At 38.4% G+C, this 23961-nt stretch overlaps 1 protein-coding gene across 1 annotated transcript in view; it reads right to left on the bottom strand.

The window, feature by feature from the left end:
• Positions 1-2412: 2412 nt before the first annotated feature.
• TMF1 (TATA element modulatory factor 1) overlaps positions 2413-23961 on the bottom strand; it is a 38396-nt gene continuing 16847 nt past the window's right edge. The window contains exons 6-17 of the mRNA XM_081106189.1: positions 23040-23182; positions 22639-22805; positions 21739-21895; positions 19695-19787; positions 18897-19053; positions 15420-15612; positions 14499-14568; positions 14007-14099; positions 12203-12304; positions 10528-10680; positions 8804-8929; positions 2413-3647 (exon numbers count right to left, since the gene is read on the bottom strand). Coding sequence (XP_080962315.1) covers positions 3504-3647; positions 8804-8929; positions 10528-10680; positions 12203-12304; positions 14007-14099; positions 14499-14568; positions 15420-15612; positions 18897-19053; positions 19695-19787; positions 21739-21895; positions 22639-22805; positions 23040-23182 — 1598 coding nt within the window. The 3' untranslated portion in view covers positions 2413-3503. The remainder of the gene's footprint in view (positions 3648-8803; positions 8930-10527; positions 10681-12202; positions 12305-14006; positions 14100-14498; positions 14569-15419; positions 15613-18896; positions 19054-19694; positions 19788-21738; positions 21896-22638; positions 22806-23039; positions 23183-23961) is intronic.

Here is a 23961-nt window from a genome sequence, read left to right as displayed (position 1 = left end):
TGCCCTTGACCAGAATCGAACCTGGGACCTTTCAGTTCGCAGGCCGATGCTCTATCCACTGAGCCAAACCGGGTAGGGCTGCTTAAGATTTTTAAAAGACACAAAAATCATCCTTACAGTAATTGCCAGTTATAATCAGTAAGTCTTAAAATTGTTTTCCAAAAATACATCTTAATTAGAAAACTATGCGTAATACTAATAGTCTTAATAATGCCTACTAAAATTAGGGCTTATCCTCATTTTCTTAAAATATGAATTCCAAACTTATACAAGTTATATTATCTTCATAAAACAGTACCAGCTCCATTCACTGGTATTGGCCACTTTAAATTAAGTAAAAAATGAAATACATTACTATTTTAAAAATTTTATTCAAATTAGATCCATGCTTATTATTTACATTTCATTTAAAATTAAAATATTTATCAATTTGTAGTTTAAATCATACTTTCAGCCCTTTACAAAATTTTATAACTTAAAATTGAATAAGGAAAATTAACTTTTTAAATAAAAATGAAAAATTACGGTATTATAATACAAATGTATACATACTAAACAAACAAGTAAAACAAGATAAAGTGTCTACAGTCATTTTGTTTTCTTATGGCTACTTTCTAAATACTATAAATCATATACTTCTAATATTCATTATTAATTCAATTAATAAATCAAATGCCAATTGAGGGATCATGAGAACAAATTTTCCCTGAACATTCTTTTTCTTTTAATGTATTTTCATTGATTTCAGAGAGGAAGAGAGAGATGGAAACATCAATGATGAGCATCATTGATCAGCTGCCTCCTGTAAGCCCCACACTGGCAATCAAGCCCACAACCCGGGCATATGCCCTAATCGGGAATTGAGTCATGACCTCCTGGATCATATAGGTCGACTGCTCAACCACTAAACCACACCGACTAGGCTGAACATTCTTTTCATTTAACTACAAAAACTAATGTTTCCTTAAGTCAGAAATTATCCATACTTAGAATATCTTAAATCGCAATATAGATACATTCCTCTCTGTGCTAAATACTGTTTACACTGGAAGTTCGCAAAACAGAAGCAAAGGGGGAAAAGGAATGGTATTCTCAATTTAGTTTCCCCAGAGTTGGAAGGATGCCTAGCATCTGTGCTTAGATGTTTATACATAAAAACAATGTTCATACCTCTTTTACTCTTCTTTCATATTCTTGAAATTAAGATTTATAGTATCTTTCTGTTTTCTTCCAAGAATAGAAACGTCTAACTGCAAACTATATTCTTATCCATTAAAATATTATTTTTTTAGAATATAGATAGACAAACCTTAATGACAAAGTAAAATATGGCAACCAATATTCAATACATATTCTTTTATTTAGTGGAGTCTTTCAAGAAATTGATTTAGTATACTTTTCAACTTAAAAATGTATTGAGATATCTAAGTTTACAGTAAAATAGGATTAGTATGAATATCAACTATTCACAACATATGGTAATATACAGCCAGAGATGAAATTAGCTGCTTTGAATTTTTTAATTAAATAAATTGAAAACTCTTTAAAGTTTCAAGTTGAACTGGTTTTATTAATGTTAAGAAGGATTAAGAGAAGAGAATGTTTAATATGAAAATAGATATCGTTTTATTTCAATTTTTCCCCACAACTGAAGTGTTTTTTCCTCTCACTAATGAATATTTTAAAAACAATTTCATAATTCCTAAACTTCTAATTTCAAACATTTGTCAGAATTTTGCAACTTAAGTTTCCTGTATCTTCTAATTCTGAATATTTCTTATTGCTATCAGTCTTGCCATTCCCTGTCAGTCCCTGAATTTAAAAAAAAAAAAAAAAAATATCAAGGAGACAAAAAGCAATTACACTGATCTTACCACTAAAATATAGAAAGTTAATTTTATGAATTTGGCTCACTTTGAAAGAATATCTACTAATGCTAAATAAACATCAGAAATCCAGTGCCAGGAATGCGGTCTGGAATACAAAAAGAAAAGAAAAAGAATGTCACTTGAATTGCCCTGAAAAGCATTCCATTCCTTAACACGGCTTACTTATAGTTATACTCCAAAGTTCTAGTGTTTAAAATTTAACTCACAATTGAAAGTTTTTATTTTGTAAGTAAAGGCAGCTACATGACTTTCAGTAATAAAAGCTATTAAAATTAAAATATTTCATAAGTATACAACACAGACTGGTTAACTTCTGAATAAAATAACATTTGGAAGAAGGCATAGCTATTTTTAAAAGCTATTTTGCCCTATTTTTGTGTTTAAAGGTTCAAGAAAAAAAATAAAATTACACAGAATTGCAAATGCCAAATTTAAATTGATTCCTACATTTTGTTATGAATGTTCTATAACATTCACTTTTAATGTGCTAAAAATAAGGTTTTACAAAATGTGAAAGTATTTTCAAGAGAAAATTATATTAATTTTATTATGTTGATTCATTTCATAGGGTAGTACAAACAAAACCTCTTCAAAATCGCTTAAATGTTACTGATACCATCACAAATCATTCTGAGCACATTTTCCCCATTATCCAACCATGCCTAGATAACTGCACAGCTTAGCTTGCTCCAGACAGTAACACAATTTGTACAGACTTAATTGTGGAATCTGGGTAAAATAAATCTTGACCACAAAAATGTTTTAGTTTTTTTTGTTGTTGTTGTTAATCCTCACCCGAGGATATTTTTTATTGATTTTTAGGGAGAGTGGAAGAGAGAGGGAAAGACAGAAAGAAACATTGATGTGAGAGAAACACATCAATTGGTTACCTCCTGCAGGAGCCCCAACCCAGGGCCTGGGCCAGGAGGAACCTGCAATCAACGTATGTGACCTTGACTGGAAATCGAACCCAGGACCCTTTGCAGGTTCTATCCGCTGAGACACAAACCGGCTAGGGCCACAAAAATGTTTTTAACTTAAATTATTCATCCTTTAATCTCCTGTGTCAGTGTGACTTCTACTTTAAAGGAAAAATATTAAGTTCAAAATTTAGTAACAGGAAGTTTAATATTTTTTTAATATTGGACACTTAATACCCATTTTCATGAGCAGTAAATAGAAATGTTGAAGATTTAAGTGTGAAAGATTTCAAAGTTTCAATATGTCAATATCACTCATTAAATGTTCTCAATATATACAAACATATAAATTATAGATATAATTAGTTTTTATCTATAATACAATGTATGAACACCATTCTTCTTCCCCAACCATACTGACGTAAGGATAAAGTAATAAATCTCGGTGCTATTCATGGGAAAAAAAAAAAAGATGCTTTAAAAAATAAATCTTTAAAGATAGTTTCAAAAATAAAGTTCAAATATTGCACAAAATAATTTAACTGCAAATATTACTATATACTATAAAACTTTTTCCAATGTTTTATCTCTATAATAAATTCCACTTTCTAATTCTACAAGAGAATTTATTGAAAGTCTGCATTTAGTTATTAAATGATTACATTCAGTTTGATGGGAATGCAATTTTCAGAAGTTAACTGAGCCTCTGTCTTAAAAGTTCGTCTATTTGAGTCTTATACATATTTTTTACATCTTCAAGATCTAATCGAAGTTCTTCCGCCTCTTCTGCTTTTTCTCCATACATCTGCAAAATAGTGTTGTATCTCTGATCCAAATCCTACAAAACAGATTTGTTTACAATTTGTAAAGTAACTGTACAGAACATCTTGATTATATTTATATTATCATAAGTCACCAATAAATACATTACAATCTAAATAAAAGTATATAGTCAGCTCTTATGAAAATTAAATTCATACTCTAGTCCAGGGGTAGGCAAACTTTTTGACTCGAGGGCCACAATGGGTTCTTAAACTGGACCGGAGGGCCGGAACAAAAGCATGGATGGAGTGTTTGTGTGAACTAATATAAATTCAAAGTAAACATCATTACATAAAAGGGTACGGTCTTTTTTTTTTTTAGTTTTATTCATTTCAAGCGGGCCGTAGTTTGCCCATGGCTGCTCTAGTCTGTTGGAATAAACAGCAAGTAAAGGAACTTAAAGAAACTCCGTCAACATGGCAAACACTCTTCTGTCCCCCTACAGACTTATTTTGCATATTTGTCAGGCCATATCGCTTTACTTTTTAGGAAAACACTTAGTTCTATAGAAACTTCAAAGATTACCTTCGAAAGAAACTTTAAAGTGCCCTGGGAGGATAGGGATAGATTAAAATAATTTCTGGCTAGCATTTTTGAGCTGCTCCCAACATCTTATTAAAATACCTGTAAAGACCATCTTAAAGGTAAAATAGCCACTTTCAACAAAATTATGACTCATAGCTGGTAAGCTTATGGTTTAGGTCTAGCAAGAATTTCTGCTAAGAAAAAGGCAAATCTGAAAAGAATTAGAATGTAGCATTCACTACTATGTATGTCCCCCACACATACAAACATACATTCAAGCATTGTCAACCCAAAAGAAGGTGTGAGAACACCAGGTCATTCACACCCTGTGTCCTGACTCAAAGAAGCATCTGGTATGGAAAAACATTTCTCCAGGTGCATCAAGCAAAAGCACATGCAGGCCCAGTAACCCTGGTTTTAGGAGCCATGCCTAAAGAAAGAGCCAGATGGAGATTTATGCATAAAGTTGTTTATAGCACTTTTTAAAAAATATTTTATTGATTTTTTACAGAGAAGAAGGGAGATGGATAGAGAGCCAGAAACATCAATGAGAGAGATCGATCAGCTACCTCTTGCACGCCCCCCACTGGGGATGTGCCCACAACCAAGGTACATGCCCTTGACCAGAATTGAACCTGGGACCCTTCAGTCCGCAGGCCGACGCTCTATCCACTGAGCCAAACCGGTTTGGCTGTTTATAGCACTTTTTAAAAATCAAGTCAAAAAATTCACAACCACCTGAACAGCCACCAGCAAGGGAATTAAATAAATTATGATATAGAGAGAAACCAAGGTGGCGACATAGGTAAACACCGGAAATTGCTGCCTTGCACAACAACTTCAAAAATACAACTAAAAGACAAAACGGACATCATCCAGAACCACAGGAAGGCTGGCTGAGTGGAATTTCTACAACTAGAAGGAAAGAGAAAAGCACACTGAGACTCAGAGGAGGTGCGGAAGCAAAGTGCAGAGATACAGAGGCACACGCGGAAAGGGCTGGCAACTGAGGACACGGTTGTCTTTTTGAATCGGGAGGGAGACACAAGCTCCCGACTGCTCTGAACTCCAGTTCCGGGCGAGTCTCTAGGGACCCAGATTCATACGGGGAGAAACTGGACTGTCTGGAATCAGGCGGAACTCGAGGGCAGCTTCTCTCAGAGGTGCTTGCAGCAATTACCAGGACACTGTGACCCAGAGCCTCTTAGGGCAGGGCTGAGGATCCACCATAGCTGTTTGCTCTGCCCTGTTGATCCCCCGAGACCCCGCCCCACCCCACCCAAGCTGGGGCAGAGGCTTTTGCATATGAATGGCCTGGTCCTTTGCAATCTAAAATTACCTAACAAACTGCAGCTGGGTCAGAGAGACCCAGAACATCCAAAAGAAGGCCCAAGGCCCCATAGCAGCTTGCATTGCTTCACAGCTAGGCCTCATCTGGGCACCTCCAAACCCCAAACAAAGAAGAGGAATCTGCAGATCTCTCCTTAGCTCCTGCTAGGTAGCCTGCGGCAGAGGCTAAATTAGCACCTCCTTAGAGGTCCAAGAGCCAGCTTACCCAGTAGTCAGAGTGGGACCATCCAGATTACAACTCCTCAGATCCATAAGGGACACACTCAGGGGGCAGACTCAGAGAGCACCAAAGCCCCACTGAAGCAAGTCTTGCCCCAGAAGGGTGTTTCCAGCACAGAAGTTCTCCCTCTGTAGACACAGCTGATTCTCACAGCCAACTGGCCTGGAGTTCAATTCCTCCCAGTGATACCAACTACAATCAAGGCTTAACTACAACAAGACTTAGCACACAGCCCACAAAGGGGTGCACCAAGAGTGTCCACCTCAGGTAATTGGGGAGGCTGAGCCACTGGGCCCTATAGGACACCTAGTACACAAAGCCACTCTATCAACACAGGGAAGCAGCCAAAATGCAGAGGCAAAGAAACAGGTCACAAATGACAGAAATGGAGGAAAGCAAACTACTGGATATAGAGTTCAAAATCACCATTATAAGGTTTTTCAAGAATTTTCTAGAAACCACCAATAAATTTAGTAATACCCTCAATAAGTTTAGTGAGACCCTTGAGGATATGAAAAAAGGACCAACTAGAAATTAAGCATACACTGACTGAAATAAAGAATATTATACAGAGATCCAACGGTAGACTAAAGGATCACAAGAATCAAGTCAAAGATTTGAAGTACAAAAAAGTAAAAAACACCCAACCAGAAAAGAAAAAAGAAAAAAGAATCCAAAAATACAAAGATAGTGTAAGGAGCCTCTGATGAGCTGAGCTTAAAAGGAACAATTTAATTAAAATAACAAATGTTAAGTGTAAAATCAATTCTAGCACAAAGTAGGCATGAACAAATGCTAGCCAAATCTGAATACATGCCATGGAAGTAGTGATTTTTCAAAATAAATAAATTAGTCCATTGCAGATCAGTATTTCAATTGCTGCTTCAGCACAGGCATGGGGACTCTCCAGCTCACACTGTGCCCCCCACAATTTGGAAGGTGTTTCCAAATCCAGGAAACAACCCTCTCTTTGATGGATGCCAGACAGCATGGAAAGCATTGGAGCAGAGCCAGAAAAAACACAAGACATACAGAAATGAAAATAATGGAAGACCTAATTCCTATTAATAAAAGCCGAATATCCTAAGTGTCCAGTTGACCCTTCGGCCATTCAACCAATCAAAGCATAATATGCTAATGATATGCTAAGGTTGCTCAACTGCCCGCTATGATGACATACACTGACCATCAGGGGGCAGATGCTCCAAACGGTAGGTTAGCTTGCTGCTGGGGTCTGGCTGATCGGGACTGGGCAGGACGTACCGGACACGCTCTGGAGCCCTCCCGTGGTCCTTTCCTGGCAGGCCAACTCCCTGAATCCCTCTTCGGCCCCAGTCGTGCACAGGTGGGGTTCCTTGGCCTGGCCTGTTGCCTCTCGCAATCTGGGACCCCTGGGGGGATGTCAGAGAGCTGGTTTTGGACTGATCCCTCAGGCCAGGCCAAGGGACACCACTGGTGCACGAATTCGTGCACTGGGCTTCTAGTACAGGAATAAACCACCCCATTCCTAATTCCATACCAAATTCTCCCATCAGTGCCTGGGGATCAATTCACAGCTTCTTGTTAAAACTGTGTTTTCATGTCCCACAAGGACATGGAGTAGATTACCCTAAGACAAAAGCATCAGTGTGTCAAATGTACATAGAGATGTCCTAAGGCAATGAGAAATACATTTTCATTTCATTCTTTTAATTTTTTATCTGAATTGCATTTCTTGTTGTCTGGTGTTCTATGATCAGCCAGGGCTGTTATTTCTAGTCAGAATGGTACTTGGCCTCTCATATTTATTCTTCATTGTCTCCAAATAAAATTGTAAAGCTTTATCCAGGAACTAGAGGCCCGATGCACAAAGATTCGTGCAAGAATAGGCCTTCCTTTCCCTGGTTGCCAACACCGCCTTCACTCTGACCCAAAGCCGCCTTCCGCCTTCACGTGCTGCCCAGAGGGCCGGAGCGGTGAGGGCGGGGCAGAATGCCTGTGTCGTTGCCATGGCGACGACGCAAGCATCCTGGTCCGGCTGCCGCCATCTTTGTCGCATCAATTTGCACATTCCCTCCTTATCAGCTGTGGGCACCACCATCTTTGTCACAAAGTGACAGTCAATTTGCATAGTCCGTCTTTAGTAGATAGGATAACAGCACAAACTCAAAGACCTTTAGATTTTTAGAATAAATCATTATCCATCCAGAAAAGGAACATATGGAGTACTCAAATTTTGTCAGTGAAAACCTTCAACAAAAACAAGATAATTCTGAATATGTAGGTGTTTAATATTTTTAATGCAAAAGATGCTAATTAAATGTTTACAAATGCTAAAAAACAAAACAAACCCTAAGCCAAATGGCTATCAATCTTTTTTTTTTTTTAAGTATTTTAATTGATTTCAGAGAGGAAAAGAGAGGGAGACATGAATAGAAACACCAATGATGAGAGAGAATCACTGATCAGCTAACTCCTGCATGCCCCCCACTGGGGATTAAGCCCACCACCCGGGCATGTGCCCTGAGCAGGAATTGAACTGTGACCTCCTGCTTCATAGGTCAACTACTGAGCTATGCTGGCTGGGCAAATGGCTATCAATCTTACCACATCGCTCCACTACACCTACAATTTCCCCCATATATAGCCTAATCAGTGATTTCTCCAATTAATTGAAGCACATCTGATGACATTTTAGTCTCTTTGGTTCACTGTGGTTTAAATATTACCTGGCATTTACCCAAATTAAATATGGCTTAATAGTGACTACTAATACCAAATATGCTAATTATGATATATATAATATCAATAAACAAGTAGTATGGAGATAATATAAAAGTGTTTTATAAATGATCCTTGGCCAAATGAAATCTAGTTATTTTCCAAATGAGATTAAACATGATTGTGAAAAATGCTTTGACTGTATAATGAGACAAGCAAGATAAAACATTTATCCTTCAAGTTATTTAATGAAATATTAATACTCTAATTTTCAAATAAATCATTAACACATATGCATTTTACATAAATTAAAAATATGAGATTTAATGTAACTGGATTAAAATATCTGAGGTTCACCTTAAGTGAAGAATACTTACTCTTAGCTGAGTTCGAAGTTTGGGTATCTCCTTCACTTTCTCTTCAAGTTCATCATTTTGATTTGTTAATTTAACTAGCTCTTCAGCCATTATGGAGCGTGTTTTTTCTAGACTGCCAATTTCTACCTGAGAAACATTATCAGAAAGAAATTTAGACAAAAATATATCTCGTTTAATGTTCCTACTAATGTAAACATATTTAATGTGTTATTTTTAAAGAAAAGTATAACAGCATATAACCATGAGGTAGCTCTTAAGTAAAAGGAAATAGTGACCAAAAAAAGGTTTCAACTTTCTTCAGAGGTGTACCACTGATAGGGTGTACCATGAAAGACAAAGAACTAAAGAGAATTCAAGCATCTGTTTGAACTATGCAACCTTATATTTTTCTCTAATTTAAGGAAATAGCATATATTTCAGTTATTCTAAATTACTACAAAATCCCTGAGAAATAAAACCATACTTTAGTGTATCTCCAACTGTGTTGATCATATTGACAGACTACCAAAAATGTTCATTTGGTCCCTCAAGCATAGCATTCTGGGCTACATAAACATAAGTATTAAGATTATTCTAACCTATTTTTTCCCAATTCAAGATCTTCTTTAATAGAGTAATATTTTCAACTTATTAAAGTCATACAAAGGGAATAAATGAGGAAAGTTTTACTTATGAGTATATCAAGTTTAACAAAAAATAGTTTAAATGTTTTAACATTTCTCACTACATTATATTTAAAAAGGCAAGATATGATGAGCGGCTCCTCCCTTCCCACTTACAATGTTTACTTTCATGTGCACAAGGTTGTAGTTCTAATCTCTCTACTCCAACGGTTCTCAACCTGTGGGTCGCAACCCCTTTGGCGGGTGAACGACCCTTTCACAGGGGTCGCCTAAGACCATCCTGCATATCAGATATTTACATTATGATTCATAACAGTAGCAACATTACAGTTATGAAGTAGCAACGAAAATAATGTTATGGTTGGGTCACAACATGAGGAACTGTATTTAAAGGGCCAGAAGGTTGAGAACCACTGCTCTATTCATTCCTCACGGGAAGTCAGAGCAACTTATATGAGTGGTAAATCCAGGAAGAATAAAATGGGTATGCTCAGATCAGAAGCTTCCTTTTTTTAAAACTATGTTTTATTTATTGATTTTTTAAAGAGGGCAGAAGGGAGAGGGAGAGAGAGAGAAACATCAATGATGAGAAAGAAACACTGATAGGCTGCCTCCTGAACACCCCACTCCTACTGGGGATCGAGCCCACAGCCAGGGCCTGGGCCCTGACCAGTAATCAGAATGGTGACCTCTAGGTCCCTGATGGACGATCAATCACTAAGCCACGCCAGCTGGGCAACAGCTTTTTTTTTTTTTTAACGTGTGGAAAAGCTGCTTGAAAGGAGCACTCTGCTCCCAGATGCCTAAGTCTTACCTGGGCAGCTACCACACCTGGGAGCCCACTCCAGCCCAGCATTTCCCGTGATGGTGGTAAGTCAGTCTCCCCAGTTCTGGCCCTCAGCAGGCTCACTTGGCTCTTATCCTTGGTGAATTTCTCCAACCAGCCCTTATCATTAACATAGGATACATTTTGGTCTTCACATGCCACTATTTCATTTTATTTCTAAACTTGCTCAGAATTCAGGTGAATATAAATTCAAGTATACTTATTGGCCCTCAAATTTTCACCTACTTCTATAGCATATTTAATTTTTCCAATACCTGTAAATGAGTAATTTCTCCTTCCCTTAGTTGTAGCTGGGACTGTAGATTTTCGATAATGCTGGATCCTGCCCCCATCCTCACAGCCTCATAAAGATTGCTTCCACTTGCTGATACAGACATTGGTCCAAGTGAGAGATCATGAGGCTCATCCTATGTTAAGAAAACACACAGTTATTCAGAGAGTACAGACTGTATGCCCTTATAAGGTTCAAACAAAAGATCTGTCAATTCTTGCTTTAAAATGTCTTAACTCTCAAAGGCAGAAAATCATCTATACTTCCTCAGTTTTACAAATATTCAGATGACTTGCCTATGGAATGGCAAGATCATGATGATAGGCTAACTGCTACCTGCATATTCCTTTTATCATTATTCAGCTTAGGAATAAGCACATATCCTACATAATAAAGAGGTAATATGCAAATTGACCATCACTCCAACAAACAAGATAGCCGCCACAAGATGGCCAGCAGGGGAGGGCAGTTGTGGGCGATCAGGCCAGCAGGGGAGAGCAGTTGGGAGGAACCAGGCCTGCAAGGGAGGGCAGTTGGGGGTGATCAGGCCTGCAGGAGAGGGCAGTTAGGGGCAATCGGGCCGGCAGGGGAGGGCAGTTGGGAGGGACCAGGCCTACAAGGGAGGGCAGTTAGGGGTGACCGGGCCGGCAGGGGAGGGCAGTTAGGGATGACCAGGCCGGCAGGGGAGGGCAGTTAGGGGTGACCAGGCCAGCAGGGGAGGGTAGTTGGGGACAATGAGGACAGCAGGGGAAGACAGTTAGGGGCAACCAGGCTGGCAGGAGAGGGCAGTTGGGGGCGACCAGGCCTGCTGGCGAGGGCAGTTGGGGGCAACGAGGCCGGCAGGGAAGGGCAGTTAGGGGCAACCAGGCTGGCAGGGGAGGGCAGTTGGGGGTGGTCAGGCCTACAGGGGAGGGCAGTTAGGGGCGACCAGGCCTGCAGGGGAGGGCAGTTGGGGCAATCGGGCCAGCAGGGGAGGGCAATTGGGAGGGACCAGGCCTGCAAGGGAGGGCAGTTGAGGACAATCAGGCCTGCAGGGGAGGGCAGTTAGGAATGACCGGGCTGGCAAGGGGAAGGCAGTTAGGGGCAATCGGGCTGGCAGGGGAGGGCAGTTAGGGGCAACCAGGCCTGCAGGGGATGGCAGTTGGGGGCAACCAGGCCTGCAGGGGAGGGCAGTTGTGAGCAACCAGGCCTGCAGGGGAGGACAGTTGGGGGAGACCCAGGCCTGCAAGGGAGAGCAGTCAGGGGTGACCGGGCCGGCAGGGGAAGGCAGTTGGGAGCAACCAGGCCAACACAGGAAGGCAGTTAGGGGTGACTGGGCTGGCAGGGGAGGGCAGTTCAGGGCACCAGGCCTGCAGAGGAGGGCAGTTGGGAGTGACCAGGCAGAGGCTGTTAGGGACAACCAGGCCGGCAGGGGAGGGCAGTTAAGGGTGATCAGGCTGGCAGGCAGAGGCAGTTAGGAGCCAGCGGTCCAAGATTGTGAGAGAGATGTCTGACTGCCAGTTTAGGCCTGATCCCTGTAGGATTGGGCCTAAACCGGCAGTCAGACATCTCCCATGTGGTCCCCTGGTGGAGAGGGTGCAGGCTGGGCTGAGGGAACCACCCCCACCCCCGTGCACGAATTTCATGCACCAGGCCACTAGTATGAAATAAAACATCACCTGAGACAGGAAAGATGTTTGCAGCCCTGCCATCTCAACTCCACTTATTGAACTTGATCGTGACATTGTGGGTGTGCTAGAAACAGAAAATGGTTTCCGTTCCTTTAAGGAGTAAGAAAAAAATTCGGTTAGGATTAAGAGCAAAGTGGTAAATAAAAAAACAAGAAACTTTTCTAGGATTAATGACAACAAAGACTCATTCTAACTTCCTCATAAAATGTTACAGATATAACTTCTGAAGTCTTATCCTTGCAAGGCACAATATTTAGTAATCTGAAAGTATAGGCAGACTTGGTCAAATCATCTAGTCCAGTGGTTCTCAACCTTACTAATGCCGCGACCCTTTAATACAGTTCCTCATGTTATGGTGACCCCCAATTTCATTGTTGCAAATTGAACATAATTAAAGCATAGTGATTAATCACAAAAACAATATGCAATTATATGTTTTCCGATGGTCTTAGGCGACCTCTGTGAAAGGGTCATTTGACCCCCAAAGGGGTCGCGACCCACAGGTTGAGAACTGCTGATCTAGGGACTCATGTATATTGCAACAACATAATTTGATTTATTTTTAATGGAATGAAAATGTATTTTTTAAAACGTATTTCTTTTATTGATTTCAGAGAGGAAGGGAGAGGGAGAAATAGAAACATCAATGATGGGAGAGAATCACTGATCAGTTGCCTCCTGCATGCCCCCCACTGGGGATTGAGCCCACAACCTAGGCATGTGCCCTTGGCTGGAATTGAACCCAGGACCCTTCAGTCCGCAGGCCGACGCCCTATCCACTGAGCCAAACCAGCTAGGGCGAAAATGTTCTTGTTAAAACAATTATATGAACTCACTGCTTCCTATTATATAACCTATTTCTTCCTTTGTTGTTGTTCTTAATCCTCACCCGAGGATATTTTTTCCATTGATTTTTTGAGAGAGTAGAAGGGAGGGAGGAAGGGGGAGAGGGAGAGAATGAAAGAGACAGAGAAACATTGATGTGAGAGAGACACATCAATTGGCTGCCCCAGCACACAGCCCAATTAGGGTTAGGGATTTAACCTGCAACCCAGGTACGTTCCCTTGACTGGGAATTGAACCTTCAGTGCATGAGCTGATGCTATAACCACTGAGACACAACAGCCAGGGCAGACTAAACCTCTTTCTTTCTTTTTTTTTTTTTAAAAATTGATTTCAGAGAGGAAGGGAAAGGGAGAAGGAGAGGGAGAGAGGGAGAGAGACATCAATGATGAGAGAGAATCATTGATCGGCTGCTCCTGCATGCCCCAAACACCAGGGATTGAGCCAGCAACCTGGGCCTGTGCCCTGTCCGGGAATCGAACTGTGACCTCCTGGTTCATAGGTTGAGCCTCAACCACTGAGTCATGCTAGTGGGGGTAAACCTGTTTCCTAGAATAAGATTACCAATGAGTTTTATAAACCTTAAAAAGTTTCTGGCTTATCTACTTTATTTTTAGTGTATTTTTTAAAATTCCAAATAAATTTAAAAGGTAATTTCAATGTTGATACAGGTAGTTTCTATATATTATGCTAACTACCGAGTACATGCCAATACTTTAAATATAGGAAACTCACTTTTAAAAAGAGGTTCTACAATTCAAATCCTAGAAATCACTGATCTGTTTGGATAAACTCAAAATATTTTGGATCTACTCTGAACAAGACACTGATTACATTATTAGGGTTCATCATCCTACTGATTTTAGACATTAGAAATGTTATTTATAAAATTACAAAACAATGATTAATCACAACAGCTACTAACCGGTTACACCAAAAAATTCAATACCTTTTCTTTTATTGCTTCTTGAGTAAAAATGGCTTTCTTCCGTTCTTGCTCAACTTTCATTTTCTCCATTTCTAACTGACTGTTCAACAGTGTCTAATAGACAGAAATACAGTTAGATAATTCCTATGATACTAAATCATCCCCAAAATTAGGAGCATAAAGGATATACCTAGTTGTCTTACTACTAAAGAGCAAGTCCCAAAAGCAGTAAGTTCCTTCATTTCATCTTGTCATTACTTTGCTACCATCCCCTAGCCCAGCTGTGGGCAAACTACGGCCCGTTTGAAATGAATAAAACTAAAAAAAAAAAGACCGTACCCTTTTATGTAATGATGTTTACTTTGAATTTATATTAATTCACACAAACACTCCATCCATGCTTTTGTTCCGGCCCTCCGGTCCAGTTTAAGAACCCATTGTGGCCTTCGAGTCAAAAAGTTTGCCCACCCCTGCCCTAGCCCTAAGAGGTGAGTGAACAACTAACAGAAATACCTTTTCTTTCCTTGTCTCTTCCAGTGTTCTCACATAATCATCTTTTAGGTTTTCTAATTCAACCTGGTACCTATTAAGCAGAAGGAAATGAAACAAAAAAGATGACAGTACAGACTATTAAAAACTCACTACTTTATTAACTCCAGCTACATATATATAGTCATTTTTATTACCAGACTGATTTTCCTACTGTTGCTTTTTTCCAGACGACTTGGGTTTTACTCAGAAGCCAAACTACTACTTTTGTGCATTGTATTTATTGGTGCTTTGGGTTAAGATTTCATTTAAAAAGAACTTTCCTAAAAGAATTTTGAATGCAACCATTCCACATGTTCAGATTCTGCAAAAGGTTGTTAGGGGGTCCAATGAAAATGTTTGCAAAAGTTCAGGTATTTTACTTTATAAAGCATTTTTACTTGACTACATTTTTAAAAGTAAAATTTCCAAGAAAGAACTGAGGGTAAAAATGCACTAATCATAGCCTTTATATATAAAGATAGCCCTATATAATTTCAGGTGGATGTATTTTATAGCTGTGGTTTCCAAAGAACCAATACATTTATTTAGAAAGACTGAAACACTGCTAAAACCCTTGTAATATAAAAATAACTCCAATGAAATAACTCCAATATGTTTCCAAACTATTTTCTGGTTACAGACTCCTTTAACAAATCTGATTAAAGCAATGAATCTTTTCTCTAGAAAATGCACATATAGAACATGCAACACAATTTCCAGAATACATGTAAGATTCAATGACTCCCAGTACTATGTCTTGATGTCATATCCTATTACTAATGGCCCTAACTTTAAACACTAAGAGCATGTATTTTCAGTTCTCAGGGCCACGTAGCTAAAGCCAACGGCACATGTTTTTAAGTGCTTTAAAATGTCATCAAATAACTCAAGAAATATGCTCACCTATTTTTTTCATCTTCCAGTTTTATTAGCCTATTTTTCTCTGATTCTAGCTGGGCCTGAAATCTACTGTTTTCCTGTCTTAAGAGAGAATTCTGTGACTCCATGGAAGACAGCTGAATTTTGTTGGCAAGGAGTTCTTCCGTAGCCGCACGTTCTCTTTCAACGGCTGCTGCCAACAAGGTCTGAGATTCACCTGCATGGAGGATAAAAAGAGAAAATTCACATATACAGATACCCAAGAGGCCAAGACACCAAGTAGTTCTGACTTTCAGTGATGCAAGTAGCCACACTTAAAACTCTTAACTGCTTACTGCCCAAGGCAGGACTTTTTCCAAATTTTAAACTTTTGCTCTATGTGAACAGGATGAAAAGGCAAGCCACAGACTTGCAGAAAACAAATGCAAACCACACTATCTATCGAAGACTAGTATCTACAATATATAAAGAAGTTTCAAATCTCAGCAGTGAAAATACAAACAATCCAATTAGAAAATGGGCAAAAGACTTGAACAGACATTTCACTGAAGAGAATGCACAAATAGAAAATAAATATCTCAGCAATAAAAATAAATTAAAAATAAAAGCAGCACATGAAATAATGTTTAACATGATTAGTCATCAGGGAAATGCACATTAAAATCATAATAGATATCACTGCACACCTGTGTGGACGACTATATAAAAAACAGGGCCCTGGCTGGTGAGGCTCAGTTGGTTGAGCACTGTCCCAGCGCTAAAAGGTCAGTGGTTCCATACCTGGTCAGGGCGCATACCCAGGTTGCAGGCTCAATCCCCAGTAGGAACCATGTAGGAGGCGGCTGGTCAATGTTTCTCTCTCACATCGATGTTTCTCTTTCTCTCTCTCTCCCCCCCTCCACTCTCTCTAAAATAAATAAAAACATATGAAAAATAAAAAAACAGGGAGACACAAAATCCTGGCAAAGATATGGAAAAACTGCCCATGGACACAGATCATAGTGTGGTGAAGGCCTGGGAGGGGCAAGTACAGGTTAAAGGGGGTCAATGGGGAAAAAAGGGGGGGCGCACATCTGTAATACTTTCAACAATAAAGATAAATTTTAAAATAAGATATGAAGAAACTGAATTACTCACATACAGCCATTCTGGAAAACAGTTTGGCATTTTCTTTAAAAACTAAACATACACCCCAGAGGGAAAGTAGGGGAGGGTGGGAGTAAGGGGAAGGGATCAACCAAAGGACTTGTATGCATGCACATAAGCCAAACCAATGGACATGGACACCAGGGGGATGAGAGCATGAGTAGGGGGGAGGAGGGAGGGTGGGGGTTAATGGGGGGGAATGAGGACACATTTGTAATTCCTTAACTAATAAAGAATTTAAAGATAAATAAATAAATAAATGTAAACAGGACAAAAAAAAAAAAGAATGTATCCTGGAAAAGTATTCATTGTTGTTTTGTATTTTTATATTTATGATTTCGATTTACATAAATGCTGTTGTCTTCTAAAAAAAAACCAAAAAACTAAACATACAACTATCCAAACAACTCAGCAATTGCATACTTGGGCATATATCCAGAGAAATAAAAAACGTATGTTCACGCTAAAACTTGTATGTGAATGTTCATCATAGCAGCTTATCTGTACAGACAAAATCTAGAATCAGCCCATACAGCCATCATCAGGTAAACAAAATGTGGTACATATATATGAAAAAACACCTAGTAATAAAAAACCTAATCATTGACACACACAATAACTTGGATACATCTCCAAGGATTTATGCTGAGCAAAAAAGCCAATCCCCAAATGTCAGCTTGATATCTTTATTACAGTGATGAAAACATGAACCCGCACCAAGTGGTAAAATTGTGCAGAGCCTAATATACACACAGAAGCGCACACACACAAACAAGTACCAGCAAAACTGGGAAAATCTGAATAAAATCAGTGAACTGTATCAGTGTCAATACCCTGGTTGTAATATTGTAATTCTGCAAAATGTTAGCATTTGGATATACTGGAGAAAGTGAGAATTATTACTGCATGTCTATCTACAATTACCTCAATAAAGTGTTTCAATTATACTGCATCTATGGTCCTATTAATAGCATCACAGGCTATGTGTGTCCTGTGGCTCTGCCTATATTCCACCACATACCCCCGAGAGTATGCAGACCCCAGTGTAAAAACCACCAACGCGGGGCTTCTAGCCTCCACTTACTGCTAGATAGGTATTGGTTTCAGGGGTCATTTTCAGATACCTCACATTTCCTAACAAATTGGTCTCAAACTGACAGAGATAAATGACAGATCTAAAATGTATACACATAAATTAAACAATATATGAAGAGTCATCTAGTTCAGTGATTTTCTTTTTAACCAGGTAAGTCTTTTCTGAGACAAAATCAGACATGGAACTCAAAAAAAGATAGACAGCGGAGGCACTACTTCCACTGTGGCAGCTGGCGGGCCCAGCACATGACTGAGGAGCTTCCCTGGCACAGTGACAGCCCTGAAGAGCCTGCCGAGGGCCGTCTGAAAGCCACTAACTTACTTTACTGCTCAGGACTTCCAGTGAGTAGCCCGGAAAAGGGAAGTGACTCGTCAGCTGTGGGCAAACTACGGCCCGCGGGCCGGATCCGGCCCGTTTGAAATGAATAAAACAAAAAAAAAAGACCGTACCCTTTTATGTAATGATGTTTACTTTGAATTTATATTAGTTCACACAAACACTCCATCCATGCTTTTGTTCCGGCCCTCCGGTCCAGTTTAAGAACCCACTGTGGCCCTCGAGTCAAAAAGTTTGCCCACCCTTGGAGCTGGATGACTCAAAACAAAACAAAGCAAAGTCTTGAGTCCAGGTCTGCTCTGATCACTACACCATGATGTCTCTCAAATTCCATTGACTTTTCATGAATTTGCTAGCTGCTGGGATATCTAGTATATACATATATCACCTGTCTGTGCTTGAATAAACATCTTGGAAAAACAATTCTTTTTATTAACCACAGAAGGGCAAATTGGGACATTCCTATAAAGAAACAGAATATGAAATCTTAGGACTGCATAGCACCTGAATACTGGATTTATTTAACCTTGATCCTCCACAGACCTGGCTCTGCTCTTGGAGTTCCTCCACTGACTACAATATATCTACCCTGTACCTTCCACACAATCGCAGACAAGCTAGAAAAAGGTCAGATTTAGCAACAAACAAGGGGGAAACCGAGTGCAGTCTGTAAAAATGAATGAAAAAATGACATGACAGTAATTAGACAGGATCTGATAGGTTGTGTTAGGGAAAACAAATGATCTGGGAATCAATTAAGATATTAGAAAATAAATGTAAAACAGGAAAAGAGGTAAAAATCTACCAGTTAGACACAAAATACAACTATCAGATCAAGTGAATTTCAATTTCAGACCATTACCCCAATTCCATAGACAAGATGGAAGGGCTTCTGCATTGAGCTTAAGAACTAAAGCAGTTACCCAGCCTGTCAGAGAGATTCTTCTCTAACTTCTCCCACGACGATGTCTGGGACCCTAGTGTTGCCTGCAAATTTTCTATCTGTCGAAGCAATGGTCTTGTCGTTGACGAAACACTTTGACTCAGTTCCTGGTTTCGATTTTCTGCTTCCTGGAGTCTCTGAATCATGAAATTCTTAAGTTATTACCACTGACAACAATAAAAACACTAGCAAACAAACTTTATGGGATTTATGGAAAAAATTATTTCTCCAAGATAGAATTACTTTTTGAATTAAATTATTTTATAATTATTCAATCCTAAAGTTAGTTATGTTGCATGATTATCTAAATAAGTGCTCTTTTAGAAAGCATTTTCTAAGATAGAGAGAGCCTTTGACCATCATAAGGTAAACACAAGTATCGTCCAAACCTCCCTGTAGTAACCTCCCCATCCACATTTCTAAGTATTTATTAAGACAGGCAAGTTGATCGGAATTGCATTGCCTCTCCCTTTTCCTATGCATGCTCACTGACTGGAAATGAATAGCGGGTAACATAAAAACCGGGCAGTGCTCAGGCTGATAATAATGAATAAAACACCTATTACAAATGAAAACAATACTGAATAAATTTTTCATAAAATGATTTGCTCTAAAACAGAATTAGGGCTTTTCTTATATATTTTTAAGGTTCCAACTCTGATTTTATTCACACAAGCCACACAAAAATAGCAAAGGATACATATGGGAGTAATCCTCCCAATTCCACGAACATTACCCGCTGAGTCACTTTTTATTTCTAAAAGAACTGTGGCAGCACCTGCTGGAGTTCACTGATCTCATGGCGCAAATAATCCTCTTTTCTGGCAGCTGTTTGTTCTGCACGCTGCAGGGCCAGCCTCAGGTCCCCCACCTGCATGAGGAAAACCAATCCACTATCACCGTCTCGAACATGGCCTGCTAACTACATATTCTGTGTTCTGTTGACTTACTGTTCATGTATAATACTGTATACTATCCAATGAGCTTTAACGTATGATTATCACACATCCCATTCATCAAGCAATTCCGAAACTATATGTATGTTCACTTCGTACTAAGAAAAGTACTGTTAGGCTGTTAGGCAAAAAAAACTGTACGTGTGTGTATACAAGGCACAGCCACTGCCCCATAAGATAAGAGATGACGTATCCATATATGTCTGCAGTGCAGGCTGCATGTGACAGCTACATGAGCTATGAGAGCTAGTCCTGAGAATTCGCTCTATGGAAGCAGATCTCTATAAACACAGACATGTTTCCTATATACTGTCAGCTACATCAACAATAACACACAAATCATGAAATATTGTAAATATCCATCAGTAGTCATCTATTTTTACAAGTCTCAATACAACATAAGCATACTCATTAAAAATTATGGTACATGTAAAAATGTATGATTTAATCGTAAATGAAAAAAACTGTAAAATAATAAAGTATAAAAATATGTACATGGAAATAAGAACAAGAAGGTAACACACAAAATTGACAGTACTCCTAAAGGTGATGATTTTATGAATGATAGTGCCCTACACTCTAATTCCCATTCCAATTTTTCTTTATTATTTTATTTTTCTAGTGTATTTTTTTAATGTAAAACATTAATAATTTCTCTATCCTAGTGATAGAGTTGCAGAAACACAAGGGGAGTATGGACTATCGCATGACTTAAACAACCCAAATATCCATTATTAAGAACTGACTGAATACAATGAAGCGTTATAACTGTAAAAATAATTTTTTTAAAAAGCTTTAGGTTAAAACAAAAGTTCTATGTTCTAGTATGGAATGATCACAAAGATACTTTATTTTGTAAATAAAGCAAGCTGTCAACAGTATAAACAGTAAACTATATATATTTTTTCTTTTTTATCTTCCTTGCCTCTTTACTTCATCAAAATTAAAAACTTTTGTGCATCAAAGGACACTATCAAGAAAGTGAGACAACCTATATAGAATGGGATAAAATATTTGCAAATCCTGTGTCTGACAAGGGTCTAGTATGTAGAATATATAAAGATTAAAAAAAGACAACCCAATTTAAAAATGGGCAAAGGATTTAAATATTTGAAAAAACTTCTCCAAAGAGGATACATAATGGCCAAAAAGTACATTAAAAGATGCTCAACATCACTAGTCATTGACACCACAATCAGATATTACTTCACACCCACTAAAAGGGTTACATTGAAAAAAAAAATAGACAATAAGGAATACTGGGAAGCATGTAGAGAGATTAAAACGCTCATATATGGCTGGTGGGAATGTAAAATGATGCACGTTTGCAGAAAAGTTTGGCAATCCTCAAAAAAGTTAAATATACGGCTACCATATGACTCGAGGGTACATATCTAAGAGAAATTAAAATATATGTTCACACACAAAAATTATAAATGAAGGTTTAAAACAGCACTTTTCATATTAACAAAGAGTGTAAAAAATCCAAATATCCATTAACTGATGATTTTATAAGACAAAATCTGACAAATTTGGGGGTTCCTCATTCATCTGAGTTTCATGGAGTTACACAGATTCTCCTTAAATTATATGAACGTTTAGTATTTTTCTGAATACATGCATTTCTCTGGTAAGAGGTCCTTAGCTTTTATAATATTTTCAAATAAGACTGAAATTCACAAAAAATTAAGCAATACTTGTATAATTTAAGCATCACTTTAATAACAGTTAAAAAAATACACAATTAAGTTAGCCTAACAGCATTATAAAGGAAATATAACAATAAGGTTTGACTCTAACGGATTTTTTAATTCACAGAAGCACCAGGATCTAAAAAGCGGATGTAATTCATCCTCCACCGCGTACCTGAATGGCTAATGCTTCTTGCTGCTGACGGGCTTCTTCTTGGACCTTCTCTAGAGCTGCAGAAAGTTCTTCCTTAGCTTTCATTTCGTGACTCAGAGCAGCTTCCTGTGCCTCACTAGCCTTTGCAGCATTGGCTTTGTGGAGATCAGTAAGTTCTCTTAAAAAAATTAGATTGATTTAAAATAATAAAAATTTAAATAAAATTTGTTTTATTTAAAACAATATGCAGTAGCCCTGGCCGGTTTGCTCAGTGATTAGAGTGTCAGCCCACAGACCAAAGGGTCTCGGGTTCAATTTCAGACAAGGGCATGTACCTTGGCTGCAGGCTCGATCCCTGGCCCCAGACAGGGCACATGTGTAAGGCAGTCAATCGATGTGTCTTACATCGGTATTTCTCTCTCTCCCCTTCCTCCTTCCCACTCTCTCTAAAAATGGATCCTAGCAAGTGTGGCTCAGCGATTGTGCATCGATCCAGGAACCAAGAGGTCATAGGTTTGATTCCCAGGCAGGGCACATGCCCAGGTTATAGGCTCGAACCCCATCAGGCGTTCAGGAAGCAACCTATCAATGATGTTTCTTTCTCATCAATGTTTCTCTCTCTCTCGGGTGAGGATTAAGGAAAAAGATAAATTAAGTAAAATAATTTACAGTAATTACATGGCCAAGGATATGAAGGTTCCATGTAGATTTCCATCAGATTTACAGAATGAGGGAGAGTTCACCACATAATAAACAGTGACTGCAGTTAAGTACTCTCTGTTGAATTTGCTTTGGAAAGTTTCAAGTTCATTTACAGCTACATTTATGCGTTGTCAGTGATCAAATAATAGAAAAAGGATTTCTTCAACATCCTGCATTTAACGGATTGTGAATGAGTTGCATATTTATTCATTTTCTTACTTGTATGCACTATCAAGAGCAGCCTGAATACTTCGGTTCTTTTCTTCAAGTTCATTCATAGCTACTTGAAGTTGGCCAAGATCTTTCTCTTGACGTTCGACCACAGAATTTAGTTTTTTAATATTTTCTCTATGTTGTTTCTCAACTTCTTCTTTACCATCAAGGACCTATATTATAAAAACAGGTAAAAGTATTCTTCAATAAATAACACTATGGTAAATAAGTGTATTCCAGGAATCTCAAGTATTATAACAAATAATAATCTTAACATTTGTCTATTAAATTGTTGAAAAATACTTCCCATGTGATATATCCCAATAAATCATTCCAAATATTTTATAAGCCACAGTGAACTGTTCATATAGTAATAACAATTTATATAGAAAACAATTAACATTCACCTGTTTCAAATGTTGCAACTCTTCTTCTAGCTCTTTAACTTTTTTCTTCAGCTTTGCAATAATATTTTCATTTTCTTTGTCTTTAGCTCTTAATTTCTTAATGATGTTAGAACTCTGCAACTGCTGTTTTGAAAGTTTTTCTCCTGGCAATGGCAAAAATGTATACATTCAAATAACAATGATTCCCTAAGAATCTAAATTGAATATTTCTCTAAACAGTGATAAAAAAAAAAGAAAGAAAAAAAAAGATAGGATGTTTTTAAAAATCACAATACTGTAAGCACCAATGTTTTGGATAAGAATTATTAATGAATGCTAGAATTAGTAGGTGGAAGCATGGTGGGAAACAGGATATATACAGTCTTAAAGAAGCATTCCCACATATTTCTTATGAGTTCCAAAAGCAAAGATGTGCTTTTACAATGGAAAACTCTGGCAGTCACTACCATAATGAAACATTATCAATGCCTGTGGTACAGCCTGACATTATGTGTCTACTGATGGGATAAAGTGGCAGGTGCACAATATCACTTATAATATTTCTTATTAGAAATTTGATTTGAATATAATCATGATGTGAAAAATTCCTGAACCTGGGGCACTCTGTGAGACAACTGGCCCGGACTCTACACAGTCTTCAATGTCAGGAAGAAGATAGAGCTATCCTAGATGGATGAAGTCATGGCCAAATGCAATGAAATAACGGCCAAATGCAATGAAATAACGGCCAAATGCAATGTACAAACTCTGAATGGATCTTGAGGCAGGACAAATGACCAGCTATAAAGGTCATTTTTAGAGGCAATTGGGATAAATGATGAAATATATACTGGAATACATTTCTGATTTTCTTATATGTGATTATGATGTGCTTGTGGAGGAAAATTAATTGCCCTTAGGAGATGCAGACGGAAGAATTCAG

Source organism: Myotis nattereri, assembly GCF_964212035.1.
Source record: "Myotis nattereri genome assembly, chromosome: 14".
In the NCBI taxonomy this organism is placed as follows: Eukaryota; Metazoa; Chordata; class Mammalia; order Chiroptera; family Vespertilionidae; genus Myotis; species Myotis nattereri.
Note: the sequence above shows the minus strand (reverse complement) of the source record. Positions and strands in the feature narration are given on the sequence as shown.